Raw genomic sequence first — 20437 nt, 5'->3', positions numbered from 1 at the left:
AACCCGGTATATGTATCGTAATATACAACGAATGATGATATTATACTTTGTTTTACGGCCATACTTATATTTTTTAATTATATTACAGTAAGCTATTAAAAGTACAAATGAATTCGTAATCATTAAATAGAATAGTCATGATAAAACCCTAATGTAATTTACAATTTATCTACACTATCAACTGATAATAGTATTGTTTTCTCTCGTAATAAGAATATTTCCAATTATTTGTTAATAAGTGTAACGCCATAAGCTTAGCTTTAAATGGCTTTGCTATTTCAGTGTGGTCGAACCTTAGCTATATTTAGGTATATTAGCGCTTCACCTATTCTTATTTAACCGCGCGACTTCAATCTACGTTTTCATTTGTTTTTTTGTTTTCGATAGTAACGGTGCTGAATACAAAATGTTCCGTAGGACTGCGCTATGGTTGTTGAGCGGGATTTCACTTATTATATGTGTTGAAAGTGTACCGTTCCGAAAAACACCATTAGGTGATTTGCAGGGATATTATATGGAAACAAGGGGAGGGAGACAGATTTCTGCGTTCACAGCCATCCCTTATGCCGTACCTCCTGTCGGAGACTTGAGATTTAGGGTAAGCTATCAATTAAAAATATTTCGATATTGGTTTATATAGTTTAATATTAACAAAATAATTTTCGAAAAATTATAAAAAAAAATTAAATAGTTGTTGGCCTCAACAACTAATTAAGTTAAAGATTCGAACAAAAAAAAAAACAAAACTAAATAAAAACACTTTATTAGTTAATAAAATAAAGCGTAAATTAAAAATCTTCTTAATATATATTTGTTTTCTATATATCGTAAATACTTAATAAATACATTTTATTAACGATAATTAAAATTTAAATAAAATGAATACCTATCAAATCTATCGCTTTGTATCTTACCTTAATATTTATGTTAATAGAATGAATAATAATAAATTTATTTTAATTACTACTACTTATAGTATTAGTAGTAGTAATTATAATACTACTAGGCTAATAATATTATAGTGTTTGTTTGAAGTAGATAATTTATGTAGACGACTAATATAAAAAACGGTGTCAAGTTTTATCTATATTTTCCACGATGTCGTTAACTAATAATTGCATTTACTGCTTACAATATATTAGGCGACGATGATATTAGTGAGAAACACGAGTGTGTCCTTTGAAATTCTGCCACATGTGTGTCAACTAACTCGCCATGACAGCTGTGCCAGAATATGATAAGCATTCTTGTTAAGAGGAAATTTGATGATGATGATGATTTCGTTCGAAATTCTTTTATACCGTTTTACTTTTTAGTATCGTTAGCAGCTTCAGAGCATTATTTTTATTATATTTTAAACACAAAACTATTTCTAAATATCCAAAATCAAAATATATCTTTTATTATCCAGAAACCAGATATTTTCAGAAGACTAAATTTCAAATTTAGAAGTTTCTAATGTAATAAAATCTGTCTTTATTCAAAACTAATAAATATAGACGTAGACCTAAAACTTCCTAAATACGTAAAGTAGTAGATATTGTCAAAATACAGTACCTACAATACAATTTAAATTCGGACGATACAATAAACATAACATTTCTATCTGTTAAAGCTGCACAATATCGTTTTAATTTTAAAATCAGAATAATAAATAACATTAACGGATGTTTTTTTTTACATTTATTTAGATAGTTTCTGTACTGTAATGTTAGAATGAGGCTGTATATATAACTTTTATACCCGTATTGAAGGACAAAAATTTAAATCATTTTCTAGATTTTTTGTACCAGGTGTCGCTAGCTTACAGATGAATAGTTTAGGAATAAATAGAGATATAATATATAAACGTATTTTTAATTTATTAAGAAAATAACTAATTTTAATAGACAACTTTTTCAAAATTCTCAAAAACTAAATTAAAGCTAAAAATTTTAGTTTACGAAATCCCATTAATATATGTTTATTAGCCTACAGATATGTAGTAGTTTCGATACTTAACTGCGTGTATGCAAATATCAAATATGTACTTTCAAATTTGACCAGTCAAAACGAGTTATATAACATAATTTCGAATTTTTCGAAATCGATAGATACCCATTTATAAAAAACATAAAACGCGTTAAGGCATAACATCATTTGGTGACTTAATTAATGTTATTTAAAGTTCAATATTAACTAGCAATTTAATTTCAATATTTAAAGAGTAATAATTCTGTTTTTAGAAAATATTTAGTACCTAATGTATTTTTTGAATTTTGAATAATCTGTGCTTTTAGATCTTAAACGTCCATATAAAATAAATAAATAATTTATTTTTACAAAAAAATAATTGAATTGTAATTGTAACAATAAAGTCTTTACGAGACGACACGGTAATTGAACTTTAATAAGTATATGTTTTCACTTGTTGTTCTCAATATAAATATAGGTTATTTTCCTTAACACATTAAATTACACGTGTAATGTTAATATACTCATATATAATTGTTTTATTATAGAGAAGTAGAATTAATATTACAATTACTCTTATATATATAAGAGTAATTGAAATATTTGCATTGCTGTCGAAAACGTTAAATATTATAATGTTTAATATAAAACAGAGACAATAGAACACCAATTGCGTTTGTCGAAAAAGTAAAAATTCTCAATATCTTTCGGCATTTAATTAAAAAAACCACTGTCATTTAAAGTATCTTCTTTTTAACTACTTCGTTTAACTAATGTATTCTTGAGGAAGGAAATAATTCTTGCAAACTACAGTTTTAAAAAACCCTCTTTATGATTGTCATTATTTAAACAAAGAAAATCCCCGCTTGTATTTATTATTTATTTTGAATAATTGGTTAGAATTGAACAAATTTACCTGTAAATTTGTTCATAGGGTCAATTTTCTTAAATACGCTTAAAAATATAATATATTATAAAAAAGAGACCTTATTATTATTTTAAGTTTAATGTTATTGATTCAACGTGTGCATTTTATGAAGTAAATAAAATAAAAACAAAGAGACGGACACGTTTCATTCAATAGTTATTTTATTCTCATCGAACCTATATCACTTTAAAATATGTATTCTGTAGATATAATAAGTATATACATATATATACTAAGCTATGCAAATTTATTTACTAGGGATAGCCTGGGAAAATTCTATTATTGTTCGATAATTGTCGTGGCACAGACTATGCCGCAATTATTGACACACTATTCATATACTTAGTATTTTAATGTGATAATTTTATTGTACTGACTACTGATACTACTTCTGATAACGTGATTTCATAATATATTACTGATTATCCATTATTTAGTAATATTTAAAACATTTTATGTTAACTTTATTTCAGGCACCAATACCAGTAGAGGCATGGGAAGGTACACTAAATGCTTCGAAAGTCAGTCCCGTTTGTGTTCAAAGAAACCCATACACACGACAAAAAGAGATAGTTGGTCAAGAGGACTGCCTTTACCTTAATATTTACTCGCCTTTTATCGGTAATGTAAGTAAAATTATTGTTTTTTTTTGTTGTTGTATAAACTTCCGGCAGTTATAAACAAAATATAAGTTAGTTTATTTTAACATTTTGACGTTTTAATATAAAAAAAAATCGTACAAAACTTCTAGTCATAAAGATAAGCTACTTATGCATATTGTTTTACAATGTATATAAAAAAAGGAAACTGGTATTTTATAATTAATAGTTACAACATTAATATTTCATCCGAATAATAAACTGATCTGCACGCTTAACATGAATAAATAATTATACTGATATAATTTTAATGGAATTTTTTTTTAGACGATGATTTAAAAAAGCGCTTTAAATTTAAATTATTGTTATAATTATAAAAACAGTTTAAAAGGACGTTCAATTGTTTTTAGAAAATTCTAAATTTTCTAGTAAAAATATAAATGCATTAAAGACTCGCTCTGAACGGCATTCATTGTCATGCAACGTTTCCTAATTGCTATCTCCATAATTTTACAAAGTGCTATGTATATAAACAACTAAGAATACTTGAAAAAAAAAATTAAATCGCATAGTGAACTTAAACCCGTGATGACTGGCATTACGGGTTTAAGTAGATTTGGAAATACATTTTAGATTTGGTACCGGTTTATATTTTTGAATACGAAACGTCACCAAATATATTTAATGTGTTTAATATGGCTTTGCGATAAATAAATTCATAGTAAAATGATTGCGTTGCTGTCGAAAATGTTTTTGTATATTTTATCGTTGGTGCTCTAATGAATATTTTCCGAGTTAAGAGTCAAGAGTCACGTATATTGTCAAGTTAGCGCGACTCACTGAATTTATCAGCTAGCAGTTTTGCTTTTTATGTTCCCTCCGGAGAAATTATTCATAGAAGACATAAAAATGAACTTATCAGTTTTCGGAGTACCGGTTATAAGATGTTGGCTAATTAAAGTTGGTACGATGAAATCGTTCGAAAAGGGAACGCAACAAAAATATCAGAACTTTTAAAGCATTCGTCTACATAATTTAAATTAGTTAATTTTACTAGACTGATTTGTATTTTAATTGTAAATTGTATTAAGTTATATAAGCATATAACCTAATACAATCATAACTTTTAATTAGAAGATTCGTACAAAAGTGCTGTGAATAATGGCGTTCAAATGTGACGTAGCTGCAATATAGTTTTTTTTACTATATGTTTTTTTTAAAGGACCCTATACCAGAAAATAAACTTCTTCCTGTAATGGTATTTATACACGGAGGCGGTTGGATGTGTGGTGATGGTACCACCCAAATGTACGGCCCCGAGCATCTACTCGACAAAGATGTGTTGTTTGTAGCGATGAATTATAGATTGGGTAAAATATTTTATTTACATCAGTCAACAAAATACTCAAATAAAAATAGTGTTTATTTGTAATTGTTGTATGAAATTTTGCGTCTATATATATTTTTAATCTTTGAGCAAATCAAAGATTAAAAATATAAATACCTATATTTTCATTGAGAAAAACATAAAAACAATAAATAATTAATGTTTCACTGACACTTGTTTTAATAACGCTTAATAGCCTTAACTTAAATATTTACGGTAAAATAAGTGAGACTGTTTTAGTTATTAAACTTAAAATCGAAAGCAATGTTTTTGTTAAATGTAAATTAAAAATACGGTACTATAATTCACGTTCGAAAACCATAATATTTTACTAAAAACAAAAATTTCAGGACCTCTTGGTTTCCTGTCGACTCAGGATGAGCATTGTCCCGGTAACAACGGCCTTAAAGATCAGCAAGAAGCACTTCGGTTCATACAGAAAACTATTCATGCTTTTGGTGGCAATAATAGATCGGTCACGATATTTGGTGAGAGTGCTGGTGGTGCCAGTGTCAATTATCACATGCTATCGGAAACTAGTACTGGTAAGTTATTAGCTATAAAAAAATGCGCTTGCAGCACCGTATACGTAATAGAAGTGAAACTTCTTAAATATAAAGCTCTCTTTTTCATCTATCTATCTTAACTCTCATGTAACGAAATATACCTAAATGTGACGCGTTCTAAAATTCTCAATTCTCGTCCACGACGGCATGTCGATAAAACCATAAGCCTTGACAATTCTTTTATCTATTAGCAGTTGAGTTAATTTAATAATATTTCTTGTTTCTATTTAAGTTGCCTTTTATAGTATAAACAAGCTGCCCGGCCTGGCTTTGTCCAGGCGAATTATGTTTTGTATGTATGCCTCAATCGTAGCCTCACCTACCAAATCCAAACTAAACCATCGACCGATCAATAGCTCAGTTACATACAAACGTTCGAAAGATTTATACATGTAAAGAGCAATAACATTCAATTGACAAGGCCGAAAATTTCATAACATTCACTATACTCGTATTCAATTATTCTGTTATGTGGGTTCAGTCATTTTTAAGACCTTTTTAGTTACGAAGGGCGACCTTTAATGTCGGCCCTGTAGCAGAGTAAGTACATACTCGGAACTCACCACAGAACAATGTTGTGAAATGACTGAAATTGCAACATTGGCTATAATAATAATTACAACATTCAAATTATATACACATCATCAAACTAGCTTATAAACGTAAGTCGGTTATTATTTTCACGAGTGAGATACGTAGTGAGATCTATAGTGATGATGTGAAATAACATGAACGATTAAAGCTAATAATGCAAATTATTTAGTACTTCATAAATTACAGTGTGAAGATATGAGAAAATAATTTAATTAAAATTGCACGTATAAGAATAGTTTCTTACATGACGTTACATCAGACGCGATTTTATAGATTTAAGGAAAGGAAAACTAAACGTTAGTTTTTATCTGTTTAATTTCAGGACTTTTTCACAAGGCAATATCTGAATCCGGAACCGCTCTGGTCCCATGGGCAGAGGCACCACCCGGTGAAGCGAAACGGAACGCCTTCCGTCTTGCTAAGTTCCTCAATTGCCCACAAGCTCCTTCTGAACGGATGATCAATTGTCTCCGTAATTTAAACAGCTACGATATTATCAATACAGAATTTCAATTTTATGTAAGTAAATATATATTCTAATCGGTTTTAGAATTACTTCTTAATCATTTATGAAATGTGTGTGTTTTTTAAGTTCTAACGTACACTGGTTTAGGTAGTGCCAGTAATAGTGTCTTTCCTAAATACCCTATGGACAGTTTTTTTTGTTCATTGCAACCCGGATTCTAAGAGCCTATGTAATTCAAACTTTTAGCTCAATGATTTTTATTGTATTTGAAGAAGTATCATGTATTGTTGTTAATTGTTTTTTACCTCAAAATAATATTTAAGAAATATATAATTCTTCTAATTGTAAGTAAGACACACATAAAAGATACCGGTTTTTTGTTGTCTACTAGTTTTTATCAACGGTTATAAGACCGTACATTTTTTCGGCGTGTAAATTAGCATAATTCTTCGGCTCCGAATTTTTTACTAAAAATGTCGTAATAATAAGTACTTTATAATATTAAAAAGTGAATGATTATTGTGTATATAGTATATACGACTCATTTAACCTTGGTTATAGGAATGGGACTACGAACCTATGACGACTTTCAAGGCCGTTATTGAACCTAATCTACCAGGCGCTTTCCTGACAAGAAGTCCTCGCCTCCCTCCTTCCACGAATTTCGTACCTTGGCTCACTGGCCTTAATAAAGATGAGGGATGCTTAAAGTCTGTCTGTAAGTTTAGTAAATTTTTTATCAAAATAAGTTTAAGTAATTTGATTATTACCAATTATAAAAATATTTAAATTAATTATCCTAGTTGTAAGAGGCTTGGTACTCCGCCTACTCTTCAGTTATATTACAAAAACATACTGTGTTATCATTATAGGCATCTTAGGCCACACATGCCTGTCTGCCAACATACTTTAAATAAATAATAAGATGTTTAAAAATATTCTTAACAGGGATAACAGCGCATTCCGAGCGATATGAAGAGTTTATGTCTAGTTTCGACACCATCGCGCCTATTACGTTCTATTATGATAATTCTCCGTATCCAGGCACAATCACCAAAAAATTGCGTGACATGTACTTAGGCAAAGATGATGAAGCAGCCAAAAGAGGAATACTCAAGGTAATTACGCCCAGCTCGAGCGTCCTAGATCCCAGGGTCACACCCTATATTTTAAGCGCCGTCATTGGGGCGGACGCATTCGTCCTTTCCATCGAACGGGTTCGGCCCCTTTTCGTTCTCATTCCACCGTCTCCTTCTGAACCATGACAGACTCACAGAAGGAGACATCGTCGTTACTATTGCTTACGGACCAGAATCTGCCCCAGGTTTCATGCAGGGCACGCTCCTAGCATATGCTGAGCGGTTTCCCAGTCCGCGCCACAGTGGTGCCAAATATTCGTCTCTTCGTGTCCGCTCTTACACAGGTTTCTCTAAAACAACCCCGACCTGTTATCAAAACAATCATTACCTGTGAATCTTCTGAACTGTCTATCATAACTTGACATAAAGTTTATTATTAGACGTGAAGTTAGAGGTTGGAACATCAAATAAATTATGAAAAGCATAACATACGATCCAAATAGTAATTTTCCTGGAGTTCGGTCGTTTGTACGTATTTATGGTTTTTCACTAAACGTGAATATTTCCTTATTCAATGATGCATTTATATGCCTTGCGAAATCATTGCATCAGATATATTTTACATATGCATGAGGAGCAATTGTTAATATGTAAAGAAAGAAAATAATTATTCAGACATTTGTATATATTTAAGGACTTAAATGTGAATTAAAAATAGTTACTGTATAGATCATGACCGCGTGAAGGGTTCATGTGTGGGTATTAAAAAATGTCCTTGTGTGTTAAAAATAAGAACATGTCACAATAATGTCAAAAGAACTTATAAAAAAAAATATCAAGTGGATCATTTTTGTCATTTTTGTGTGTAAATATGTTATTTCTGGTACCTACATATGATAAGTGTTAGATCAATAAAAGGCCTTATAATAATGCAAGGAAATATTATTTTTAGGGATTTAATTGCAGGCCATTATAAAATGTTTTGCGAATATATAAATTATGGTGTGTTATTACAAAAATACTGGAATGTTTTGTAATCGTAGTGTCTATAATTTGTTGATTTGAGCTTCGATCGAATTTTTATATCATTATATTAACATATAACCTATAATTATGAATGACTAAGAATAATTCTTGCATAATATTTATTTTTGATTATTTTCCTTTCTGAAGTATAAAAGATTATATACTTAGCTATATACTATATGATGGACTACTTCTACATATTATTTAAAAACAGTTCAGATAGCCTTATTTGTATGAACTTATAATGTCCAATTAATGTGGCATTATAAGATAAAATACGTTTCTTTTGTTAAATATGACCAAGATAGAAGGACTTTGATTAAATAATTTGTTAACTCTAGTTTTTGATACTGAAACAAATATATCGCTTGTTTAGATATATCTAAACATGATACCATTAAACTTGAATAACAATAATTTCCTAATTTCGTATTCATACATGTTGTACACATTCAGTTTAACATAGCTTACAGTGATATAATCACAGATTATTTTTATATCTAGATTGAGTATTGCACTGCAAAAGAACGCTAGGCTTGTCACTCACCAAACTACTTTACTAGTGTGCATGTGCTTAGTGTCCAACTATTTTTGTCAACACGTTCTCAGCTTTGACAGTCTATCTAGACATATAAAAATCAAAGGATATCACATGACATTGAATATAAACACGGCATAACTTTTTTTCAGATTTACACAGACTCATACTTTGCTTTTCCCGCCATCGAATCCGTTGAACAAGCTCTTAACTATAGTAAAAGTCCGGTGTACCTCTATGAACTTACATACCGAGGGGCTAACAGCTTCTCTCAGATTTTCGGTGATCCCGTAGGAGATTACGGTAAGACCATTTTTTATAAGACTATAAAATAAATACCTTCCAAAAAACAAAAGACTTTGAACTTAAACGCGGCTTTACTGTGTTTTATAATATGCTGTGTTTAGTTCTTATATATATTTTCCAATTAACAGGAGTGTGTCACGCCGACGAACTCATGTATCTCTTCCCGATACACTTTCTCCTACACGAGTTTACTCCTGAAGATTATAAAATTCTTGATCTTCTTGTCACTCTTTGGACCAACTTTGCAACTTCTGGGTAAGTTTCTTTTCTTGTGATATATATGGCGTCGCTTAACCATTAGCTCTCCCATCTTAATGAATTAACGGTACAGAAATGTTACATTATTTGTAAATTAATTAAATGCTCCTACTTTTAAGTATTTTATAACTCTATATGCGATAGCGGAACTATAGCGATTGTTTTACATATAGGGAGTATCAACAAATTATACTTTCCTATGGTCCGATCCGGATATCTTATATATCGTTATTAAAACACATAGGTATAATAGTTTAAAAGTATTATAAGATTTCAGAGGGTATCGCATGCAACCAGTTATTTGACCCTGTAGTTGATAAAGTAAGACGATACGCACAGCTTTTTCTTGTTAAATTTTTGGTCAAACATATCATGTCTTATAAATTCCATAATGATCTTTGCTTAAAATATAACTTTAAGATTTTATTGCGAATGTTTGATTGATTATATGTGCGACTTCATTAATACGTACTATATGTATAGGTAAATCATAAAATATTTATTATGTGTTACATGTATTGAATTATTTTAGGAGTTTATATTTTGTGTAAAATAATAAAAAATGGTGTATTTTTTTATATTTTAGCAATCATTTTTAAACAGATACTTACTTCTTATACAGGAATCCAAATAAACCTCTTCAAGTTCCATTCCATTGGTACCCAGCAACTAGCGGGAATAAACTAGAATATCTAGACATCGGAGCGAAGCAAGCTATGAAGCATCACCTCGCTTCTAGGTCGCGGTTATGGAGTGATCTGCCGCTTTGGCATAATATCAAAACACCGAAGATTATCGACGAATTGTAGGATATTTAATTGAATAAGATTATTTGACTAAGGGTGGATATGAAATCACCAAACAGAAATTAGAATTCGATTTTGTTTTTGCTTCTATGGGGAAAGGAAGCAAAAGAAAGTAATATCGATTGTAAGCTTTTATTTAATGAAATGCAACGCTCGCCCACCTTTCACGAAAATACTAGCCAAGACAATAAATATTTTACCCTTGAATTTACCAACCGATATTACATTACAAAGTGTTTATATTATTATATAGGGTTAGTCATAAGTGACAGATCAATAATGTACTGCCAAGTTGAGTTAGGATAAATAAATGTATTTTATATAATTAAAATAAATAATATATAATATTTCAAAAATACTAATGAAATCCTAATCGCTAACATTATCTTTATTAAGTTATTAAATAAAACAAGTTAACCCATAAATATGTATATATTTAAATTAAAATATAATAAAAACAAGTCGTTTTTTGCATCCGACCATTTGTTTGGTTAACTCTTCTTACAACACGGTGAAATAGATGCTGTTTCTATATAATTTAAGAATTTTCTATCGAAATATAAGCAAATGATACCTACGATATATTATTTTACGAGTTTATTATCTAATAACACATTTATTATGTTAGAATAAGCGCATGAGAAAAAAAGAGTATTGGATAGACCCCCTTTAGTACCTAGGTATGTACTACAGACTAAAACTAAAACTTTAATACCTACCTTTAGTATGTATTTAAGTATATTTAAATTCCGATTATTTTATACTATAATTAATAAAATGCATTTGACCGATACAACAAATCCTATATACTTAACATAGCTAGTATATATATATATATATATATACTAGCGTCCCGCTCCGTGTTTGCACGTGTTTGTGTTTGTTTAGTATCAGCATTGTACTCGTGCAAACACAGAATGACTTTATATACCTACAACGTTTACAGTTTTTATTAGACAATACAAGTCGATAAGTCGCCTTTAATCCTATATTTAAATCCGTAATATTTTCGAAAATATTCATTTAAATTACGTGCTGTAAATAGCCATATTGATCTATATTAATTGCACAATATATTTAAGATACTTAATTGGATAAGGATTAATGTTGTATTACTTAAAATTCTTCATAAATAAACCATTATTTCTCGAAAAAAGTTAGGGATAAAAAATGGTCATTGTTGGTTATCCCTAAGTCTATACTTATACCATCGCGGACAATTTGTAGACCTTTTTAAAGTGTGTAGTATGCATTATTTTTATCTATCTCGTAGGGTTCAGCCGGCATTTGCAATATTCAAGCGCAAAAAAAATGGTTTCTTTACGACATCGCATTAGAAACCTCTTAAATTATCAGTGTTTCTTTACTATATTATGTATGTATTATACATATAAACCTTCCACTTGAATCACTCTATCTATTAAAAAAAACTGCATCAAAATGTTGAAAAATAATAAAAATAATGTTTGTATGACAAATAAATTTATTACATGTTCAATGGGAACGGTTGTCCTTTTTGTGTAGAAGTAATATTTGAGTGTTACGATCCAGAAAAGTTACATCTTCCCGAATAAGATCGAAGAACTGAAAACTAACAAAACCCGGCAGACGAACTGCCAGTGTGCTGAACGGTAGATAACTTAATGTGCTACAGCGCCATCTAGCGAACTATAAAAATGTATTGTATATAAACCTCCTCGACGACGCGACGTATGTGTCAACTTTCTATCTCTAGTCTAGTCAATCCATTTTAAAGATAATAATCTATATACCGACAACAATTGATGATAAGATATCATATTATAATAAATAATTAAAAAACGAGTTGTTAAAACTTTTTTATTAAATCGAAAACAATACAATATGTTTAAATATAAATACAATAAATTTACTATTGATATAATTGGTTAATAACTAAAAAATATATTATAATTATTTATTTCTATAAACATAAACGTGAAAACGTGGTATCCTATAATTATTAAATTAACATAAAGTAGTCTTAACAGAACGAATAAATACATTTTTAATTTCTTAATAAAATATTTATAATATCTATTATGAAAGCAGGAATTGTGGTTAGCGAATATAGGACAAATTTTAGAGTTTATATGATAAAGCCTTTATTTTTAAAATCAAAATCCACCTACTCTATAATTGGCGTGTTTTTATGTCTATGAATTTAGTGGGGTTCCAATCGCCGCACAATTCTAAAATACCATACAAATTATTAAAATATATTACTTTTATACATATATATATATATACTAATTAAAAAGGCTTGATATAATTCACAGACTAAAAATAGCTATAATTGTTTATATGATAAGCTAATACACAGATCGAAATAATTGCAAATACACCTAAATGAGTTGACATAATAATGATATTGCTATATTTTTTTCACAAGGTAATGAGATATGTTTAAACATTTTTTTTAAGTGTTGGTAAACCTCTTCGGGTAACAAGATTCAACCCCAAACCCTCACACCCTGGTCCCAGGAGCAGCTCGCCAGCGCTATGCCGCTCGGCGCCAACGAAATAGACGTCACTCTGTTTTCGTGTCCATTTAACGTTCCTGTTACGTTGTAAAGAATAAAATAATCAATAGTGTAATGCAACCTACTGGTTTAATCTGTGGTGTAATGTTCAATATATGCCCATATAAACTACTGTAACCTCCTATCCAATTCCAATTGAAGATGGATCGAAGATAAACGAACCTAGATTTACGTATTCCATGCATTTGATATTTATAGGCACTACAAACAATTCTTAACAAGTAATTAATTTTACTTCTACTGTTCCGATAACAACTTCGCCGACATTCAAACGCAATTTTTTCGCGAATCATTAATGAACCATAGATTCAAGATCTCGCCCAATGATATCGTATCAATTCAATGTCAAAGTTTGTTTACATGCTATAAAATATATAAATAATCATACCTAAAATATTAAAAAAAAAACAAAATGTAAATGATATTTTTTTAATATCGAGACAGTAAGTAACATGCTTGTTTTATAATTTTACAGTAGGAATGAAAACACTTTTGTAAAACGAGATTAGTTTCCATGAAACTCGCCGTTTTATCATTTTTTCTTTTATTGTCATGGTAACGACTACCAAGTCCTTGTGTCTAAATTAGCTTTGACTCAAAGCTTAAGTCTTGTGGGTGACAATATTGTTACAGATTCGCTTAACTTGAAGTACAGCATTTAATTTAGAAAATATTTTTCATGTCATTTGAATAAACCAATTTATATCTGTATCTCTTTATTTAATCCGCTTTTCAAATGTTGCGGATTTATTGCATAGCCCGATCTAAAATAAAAATGTATACCTGTATGGGCGACTTTCAGAGTATCCCAGGAATGAACAGTGTTATCGTCGGAGCCAGCGAGTAGATAGCGACCGCTAACCGACAACCCTAGTAAAGAATATTTTCATTTCAACTTTCTTATTAGATGAACTTAGGATTCAATTTGCTTGACCTGTATTATTCGGATTTAACTCAGACATTTCAATTCAACATTTTCTTGAATTTTTTCAGCACCTTTCAGCATCACAGCATCTTTCAGTACTTCAATTCAAGCATTTATCTTAATGCAACATGCATAAAAAGAAATAGAAAACATTTTTTAATGTTTTGAAAATTATAGTACTTTCGTCGTTTCATAATGTGCAAAAGCAGAAATTGTTCGGTAAGTGGGAAAGTGGAAGGAAATTGAGTTTCAAAGTTGCATCGTATATGCCGTCATATTCAGGCCATACTCATGAATGTAGAGAAGGTGCTGTGTGATTTTGATTGATTTAATGAGTAACTATGGCTAAGACGAATACAATTTAAAATCAAATATATATAGGGTACTGAAATTAAATTAAATGCCTTAGTCCTTTGATTACTTAACTTATGCTAACTATTTGTAATATTTCTAAATAGTTCATAAATTTGGAAGTGTGTGCATTCTCGTGCCTGGGGAAGCACGTAAAGCAGCGCGGGAAATCTTTTCGCGTAGGACTTGCCGTCCCATCAGATTTTCAAAGTGAGGGAATAGGGAGTGCACTTGCGTTTGCGGACACATCTGTGCACATGATTTGTTCTGCGCAGTTGGCACGACACTCTTGAGATTGGCCGCCGAGGCTAGATACTATAATAACATACTAACGTCTATGGATAGGTGTGACGCTCATAATTACATGCTGTTTTTCTATCCAGCATAGACTAAGGTGAAGCTTATATAAAATTATTACTCGCTTTTAAAATTTCCGATAGTACAATTATATCAACAGCTCCTTCGTTCAAAATACCAACCGCAACTAGTAAAGCCACTGGCACCCGGCGGCGTGTAGTGACCAAGTTGCTGGTCGCTGCGAATATCAAACAGTCGCGCTGTCTTATCTTCGGACGCAGTTGCAAATGCTTGACCACTAGGATGGTACTGACAACAAAAAAATATTTATGTAAAGGTACTATGCACCAATTTCCCTAATTTATTTTTGAATCAGTAATTATTGGTACGAAAGAGTTCGTAAGTGCTTTAATAGTAATTTTTTAAAATGTTTCTAATAACATTGTAAATTTCCTTACGCATACGCTGTTCACATCAGCTTCATGACCGAAGAAAGTTTGTTTTTCTTTCTCCGCTCGCACATCCCACAGCTTGCAAGTCTTGTCAACGGAACCAGTAACATAGGTCTTCATGTCTGTTGGGTATAAATGACGTTACAGGCATTGCGTATAAATGTCAAAAACATTGGGTATAAATGTCAAAAAAGTCTTCAAGAAACATTAAACGGGCCATGGATATAGGACACGAACAAAATTAAGCACATTTTTTTATGTTTTATATATATTAGTCATTTCTACGGCAATTGTTAAAAATAAGTAATTTTCGGGTATTAGTCGAAGTATTTAAATTTTTAGGCACAAAATCATTACGAGAGATAGATAAAGCGGTAATAGATAAAGCGATAAAATTTACTTTACAAAGTCTAAGATGCAAGTAGGCGTTGGCTTTTAATCAACGGATTTAAATAGAATAATAATAAGGTAGAAAAATAATTCAAGATAAAAATATAAATTTGTTCAATCTATTCAAAACAAAATACTCACCTGGTGCTAAGGATATGGTCACCACATCACCTGCGTGAGCGTCGAACTCGACTTCTCTCTTGCCGACTTCCAAATCCCAGACACATCTGCGCAATTGTTTCCAAGTTTTAGCGTCATTAAAGGTAATTAATGTAAAATAGGTACCTAGGTAACTATTTTTAACCGACTTCAATCGATCGATCAATCAATAGTTATAATTATTATGGTTGATGCAAAAGTCTAAAAGAATGTGACTTCTTTATGAACAAGTGAACGGATAAAAATGAAATATTGTATTCTTTGTCCTAAAATAAACTACGGGGTTGTTATGGCTGCTTGGTATAAAAGCAATAATTAATTAAATCTTCTTTCTATAAGGTTAATCTTGAATAATAAAATTCTATATGTAAATATGAAGCTACTTCAGCAAATAAAAACTTAAGGCTATAAAATATACAGACATCTTCATGTCTCCGGAGCCTGTGAGTATGTGTGTGTCATCAAGGAAACGACAGCTGCTAAGAAATCCTTCGTAACCAGCCAGCTCGCGCACCATCTTCGCTGAGCCCGTGGCGTCCCGGTTGTTAACATCATACACCGTGCACATGTTGTCCATACCGCCACATGCTAAATAAACATATAACACATAAAAATTCGTAAACCTAAGTTTCATTCAAACCTATTTAGAAATTGTCGTAGTAGTATGACGTCATATTCATCACTGATTTTGTGGATTAAATGTTAAATATTATTAGGATTAAAAAAACGGCCTTTCCACAAATACATAAACATAATAGCACAATCTATTCTTTTCATATCAGTGTGAAACAGCAAACTCAATATGTGTGCACACATGTTTAATTCCAAATTCCATATAGAAACCTGACAAATAATTTAGTTGTAAGCAACTTGTGTACCCTATACATTAAATACGTTATATACTAAATAAAGTTTTTTTTTTATTAAATTGTTTGAGTGGTTTCTAAAACACCAACCACATTATTGTAAAGTGGGATAATTTACAACCTAGAACTAACTAGAATACCTGTTAAATGAACAAATATTCATTGCTACATTTGTGCTGCTTCTCGTTGAGTAGAAAATCGATATTCTCGAATTGGAACAGAGCAAAATTTTCGCTAAACAGTTGTATTATTAAATAAGTAATATTTTATAATTTTGTAGAGCTATTTGTGGTAAATGATTACAGGAATATTACATATTAACAGTCGCTGGTGTTAACCGACGACTGCTACAGTTTTAATCGTATAAATATTAATTTATACCATTAAAACGGGTTCATCCCAACTTCACTCAGGTAGAATAGTGGTTAACATAAACCGTTTATATTGGAGTGCAAATATAGAAAAAAAGACTTGTTTTGTCCTGGCCAGGAGCTTTCGCAAGCTTACGCTTAAAAAAGAGTTTTATCACAATCGGATACATTTTTAGTGAATACTCGATAAAATTCATATTCGATAAATATTTAAATATTCGTTTTTATTTATTAAGAAGAAGAACATTAGTGATTATTATAATTAATAACTATATGCATATTTACGCAACGATTAAGGCGGTATGGTCATGTATTTTTGTATAAATGTAATAAAGTAAATAATTACCAACAAAGTTTCCAGAGGGAGCGAATGCGACACTCATCACCCAGGCAGAGCGTAGCGGTATCACTTGTACTTTGTTGCCGCTCCAAGTGTCCCAGATGATAAGCTTACCATCCAAAGAACCTGTCACGCAATGCCTGTAACATTGAAATAAAACTGATCGGCAGTGGAAAGGAAGAAACTAAAAAAATCGAAAATGTCACTTTTGGACATTAAAATTTCTTTATTCCTTTCCTCTGACATAATGTTTTTTTTCAAATTACCTATTTATTTAATTTATTTTACGATAATTTTGTATAATTATACCATATACGAAAACTGATTTTAGTTCTCGCTATCGCTATCAGATAATTTAACGCCAGAGACTAATAATAATTTATTTTACATTGTAATTGAAATAACACTAACAAAAGATAAGATATCTTACATCAACAAAACTAGTAATTCATTGTAATAGATTGTAAATATTCGATTGCTAGACAAAAGACTGCTTTCCCCTCAAGAAGGCTTAAAACTTTATTTTACACTCATATATTATTTAGGAAGTATGTGTGTATTTTAATATATATTATCATTTTTAAATTACTTAACAGGTTTTAAGCAAGTTAATACCGAATGCTTGACTCTATATTAAATTGTACATTTTACGTCATACAACTTCAAATAACGCATGTTATATATCCACGCAATGTTAAAAAGATTTAAAATAAAAAAGGAGAGCGAGCGGATGTCATACCAACGTCAAAAGGAATCCTATCAAACGGCTGCAGAGTGCATCGCATCAGGGACGGGTATAAGTTAATATTGGTATTGGCGTTTTGCTCTCATGTATAGGATGGTATGATAGAAAAATAGTTTTAAATATTTTTATAGGCTGTTTTGTCCGTTAAAACTACCCTTAATAAAACGAAATACCTACATTCTTATACAGCCGTTACGCGCATTTTAAAAAGCACTAAGCGATCGTTTAATTTTTCTTAATTTTAAATTAATTTGAATGCAAATAACGGTGTATTGTGCAAAACAGTATGAAATTTAAAAGATCGAGATAGATTAAATTTGTAATAAACATGTCGGACTGCACTGTAGCTTGCATAAAACCGTGTAAATAAAGTTAGCCGTGCACTTTCTGTTCGAGCTTTGATTTTCCGCCCGTAGGACATCCTTAAATGCAATTTCCCTTTGAATCAGATTATGAAAATTGTTTCCAACTGAGGGAAATTTTCAAACGACCTAAGCGAAGAGTGATTTATTACATTTATCAAGTTAGCTGTCGCTATTGGTGTTATATAGTTATACATCGAGAATCAGGTCATTTCTACGACCTCATGCCGGCGGGCCACGGGCTTTTGCATATTATATGAAAAATTTGTTTGATCTACGTTTGTTTACGCGGAGTCAGACGTTAGCGTATATTAAAAAACTATATTTACACGGCGAAGTTAAATGAATTTATATCTTTACATTTATATGGGTGATTGATTTTGAATGGCGTATAAGGTTCAAACTAATTTGAAGTACTATACCTAGAGTCCCCGCTGTAGTGGACAGAGTTAACTTTATTAATATGCCCTTTCAAGGTTTTCTTAGTTATAAGACGAATCTTAGGAACATCAGCCATATCGCCACATTTTTCCGCTAGTTTAGCGTCTGCAACTTTTTCTTGTTCCGCCTGGAAGAATACCCATATTACTTATATATAAATTAATTCTGATTAAATGCGTTTTAGAAGTTAATACGTGGCACTAACATGGTCACTATCTATAATAGAAAATAACTTTTATTATCAGACTATCGAGCCTCTTCTAAGCATTGAAAGGAAATGATAATCAATTTAACTTAATCAGTGTTATGAGGTTATGAAATCAAAGACTATAATATAAATGTTAGGTACATAAATGAATCATCTGAAAGTAGCGATACAAATTGGATTTAAGTGGCTTAAACTTAATTTTCTAAGAAGCCACATCAGTCGAATACAATCGCTACAGTTGAAATTCATATATTCTAATATTATCTCCTAAATGTTATAGGATTAATAAATAATTGAGGAATAAAAAACATTTTCATAAAATATAACTTGTTAAAAATAAAATTCTTATTAACATATTTATTTATTTTATAGTAACGATTAACGAATTAGTAAGCAATAAAAGATCGCACGCAAAGCTAAAAAAAATAGAGTAAATATTAAAAAAAAAACGCTGCAGTGAAGAAAATCAATATACTATACAAATACAAGGCTATCACTTAAATATACCTAATTACTAGGCAATAAACAATCAATAAAATGGTTTCCATATTTACCTTCGCTTTGGCGATTATATCATTCAATTCCTTTTTGAGCGCCGCGGTCTCTGGGTCATCTTTCGGCATTTTTATAACTTACTTTGAAACAAGTCGCTTCTTTGATAGTTACTGCGATTGTGATGGAATACATGCAAGCAATCCTAATGTAATTAGTTTAATTGGATTCCTATAAAGCGAAGCTATAGATGTGCTCTACTTTGCTTGACATAATTCCTTATTTTAGTTAAAATATAAAACTATAATAATTATTTGATGATTTATCAACAACAATATTTTAGATATTTAATTTAATATTGTTAAAAATTAAGTCTTTTATGTTCTCTGTCGAAACCTTCACTTGGGAAATAGGTATTGCTGCGGTCCCGCTCTTAATGTCCTCGGTCTTCGCCTGATCTCTGTCAGGTCGAGTTGTACAATTGCCAGGAGTATGACACCGACGATATACGACGACGACAGCATTTTCACCTACAAATAGACCTGCTATTATACTGCAAGTATACTATACGTGTGCTTGCACATATACACGTGCAGTATAATATCATCTGCGCAGTTGGTACTTAAGGTTCCGTTGAAGACAGCCACCGCGCCGTATTCAGCCATGAGAATATGTTTGTAAAAAATATATGACATTTATTAAAAATAAAAAAGGCCTTCGTTCGTGTTTAGTTGGTCCACCACTTAGTTTATTAACAACATTAGCATAAAATTGTATAGCTTTGTGCAAGCCGGTCTGGGTAGGTACAACCACTTCCTCATTAATAATATTACCACAAGAAAGCAGTACTTAGTATTACTGAGTTCAAGTGTAACTACAGGCACAATGGACAAACCATCTTGCGCATTTGTCCTATGGATGGTTAATATTTCTTGCATTATCAATTTATACGGGCTGTTGCGGTCAGTTAG

The 20437-nt window shown here is 30.8% G+C and overlaps 2 protein-coding genes across 2 annotated transcripts; one reads left to right on the top strand and one right to left on the bottom strand.

The window, feature by feature from the left end:
• The first annotated feature begins 387 nt into the window (after positions 1-387).
• On the top strand, positions 388-10930 carry LOC125075819 (juvenile hormone esterase). Its single transcript, XM_047687594.1, has 10 exons — positions 388-598; positions 3355-3507; positions 4703-4850; positions 5218-5412; positions 6350-6546; positions 7055-7211; positions 7442-7611; positions 9289-9439; positions 9571-9697; positions 10323-10930. The coding sequence occupies exons 1-10, from the start codon at positions 407-409 to the stop codon at positions 10507-10509; spliced, it is 1677 nt and encodes a 558-aa protein (XP_047543550.1). The 5' UTR covers positions 388-406; the 3' UTR covers positions 10510-10930.
• Positions 10931-12424: 1494 nt separating this feature from the next.
• Positions 12425-19640, bottom strand: LOC125075827 (guanine nucleotide-binding protein subunit beta-2). The gene is made up of 9 exons (XM_047687615.1): positions 19529-19640; positions 18748-18893; positions 17225-17358; positions 16064-16229; positions 15624-15709; positions 15099-15214; positions 14823-14949; positions 13851-13937; positions 12425-13084 (listed from the first exon to the last, which is right to left on the bottom strand). The coding sequence occupies exons 1-9, from the start codon at positions 19595-19597 to the stop codon at positions 12978-12980; spliced, it is 1038 nt and encodes a 345-aa protein (XP_047543571.1). The 5' UTR covers positions 19598-19640; the 3' UTR covers positions 12425-12977.
• Positions 19641-20437: the final 797 nt, after the last annotated feature.

This window comes from Vanessa atalanta, chromosome Z (assembly GCF_905147765.1).
Source record: "Vanessa atalanta chromosome Z, ilVanAtal1.2, whole genome shotgun sequence".
Lineage (NCBI taxonomy): Eukaryota > Metazoa > Arthropoda > Insecta > Lepidoptera > Nymphalidae > Vanessa > Vanessa atalanta.
The sequence above is the reverse complement of the archived record's forward strand: the minus strand, read 5'-3'. Positions and strand labels throughout refer to the sequence as shown.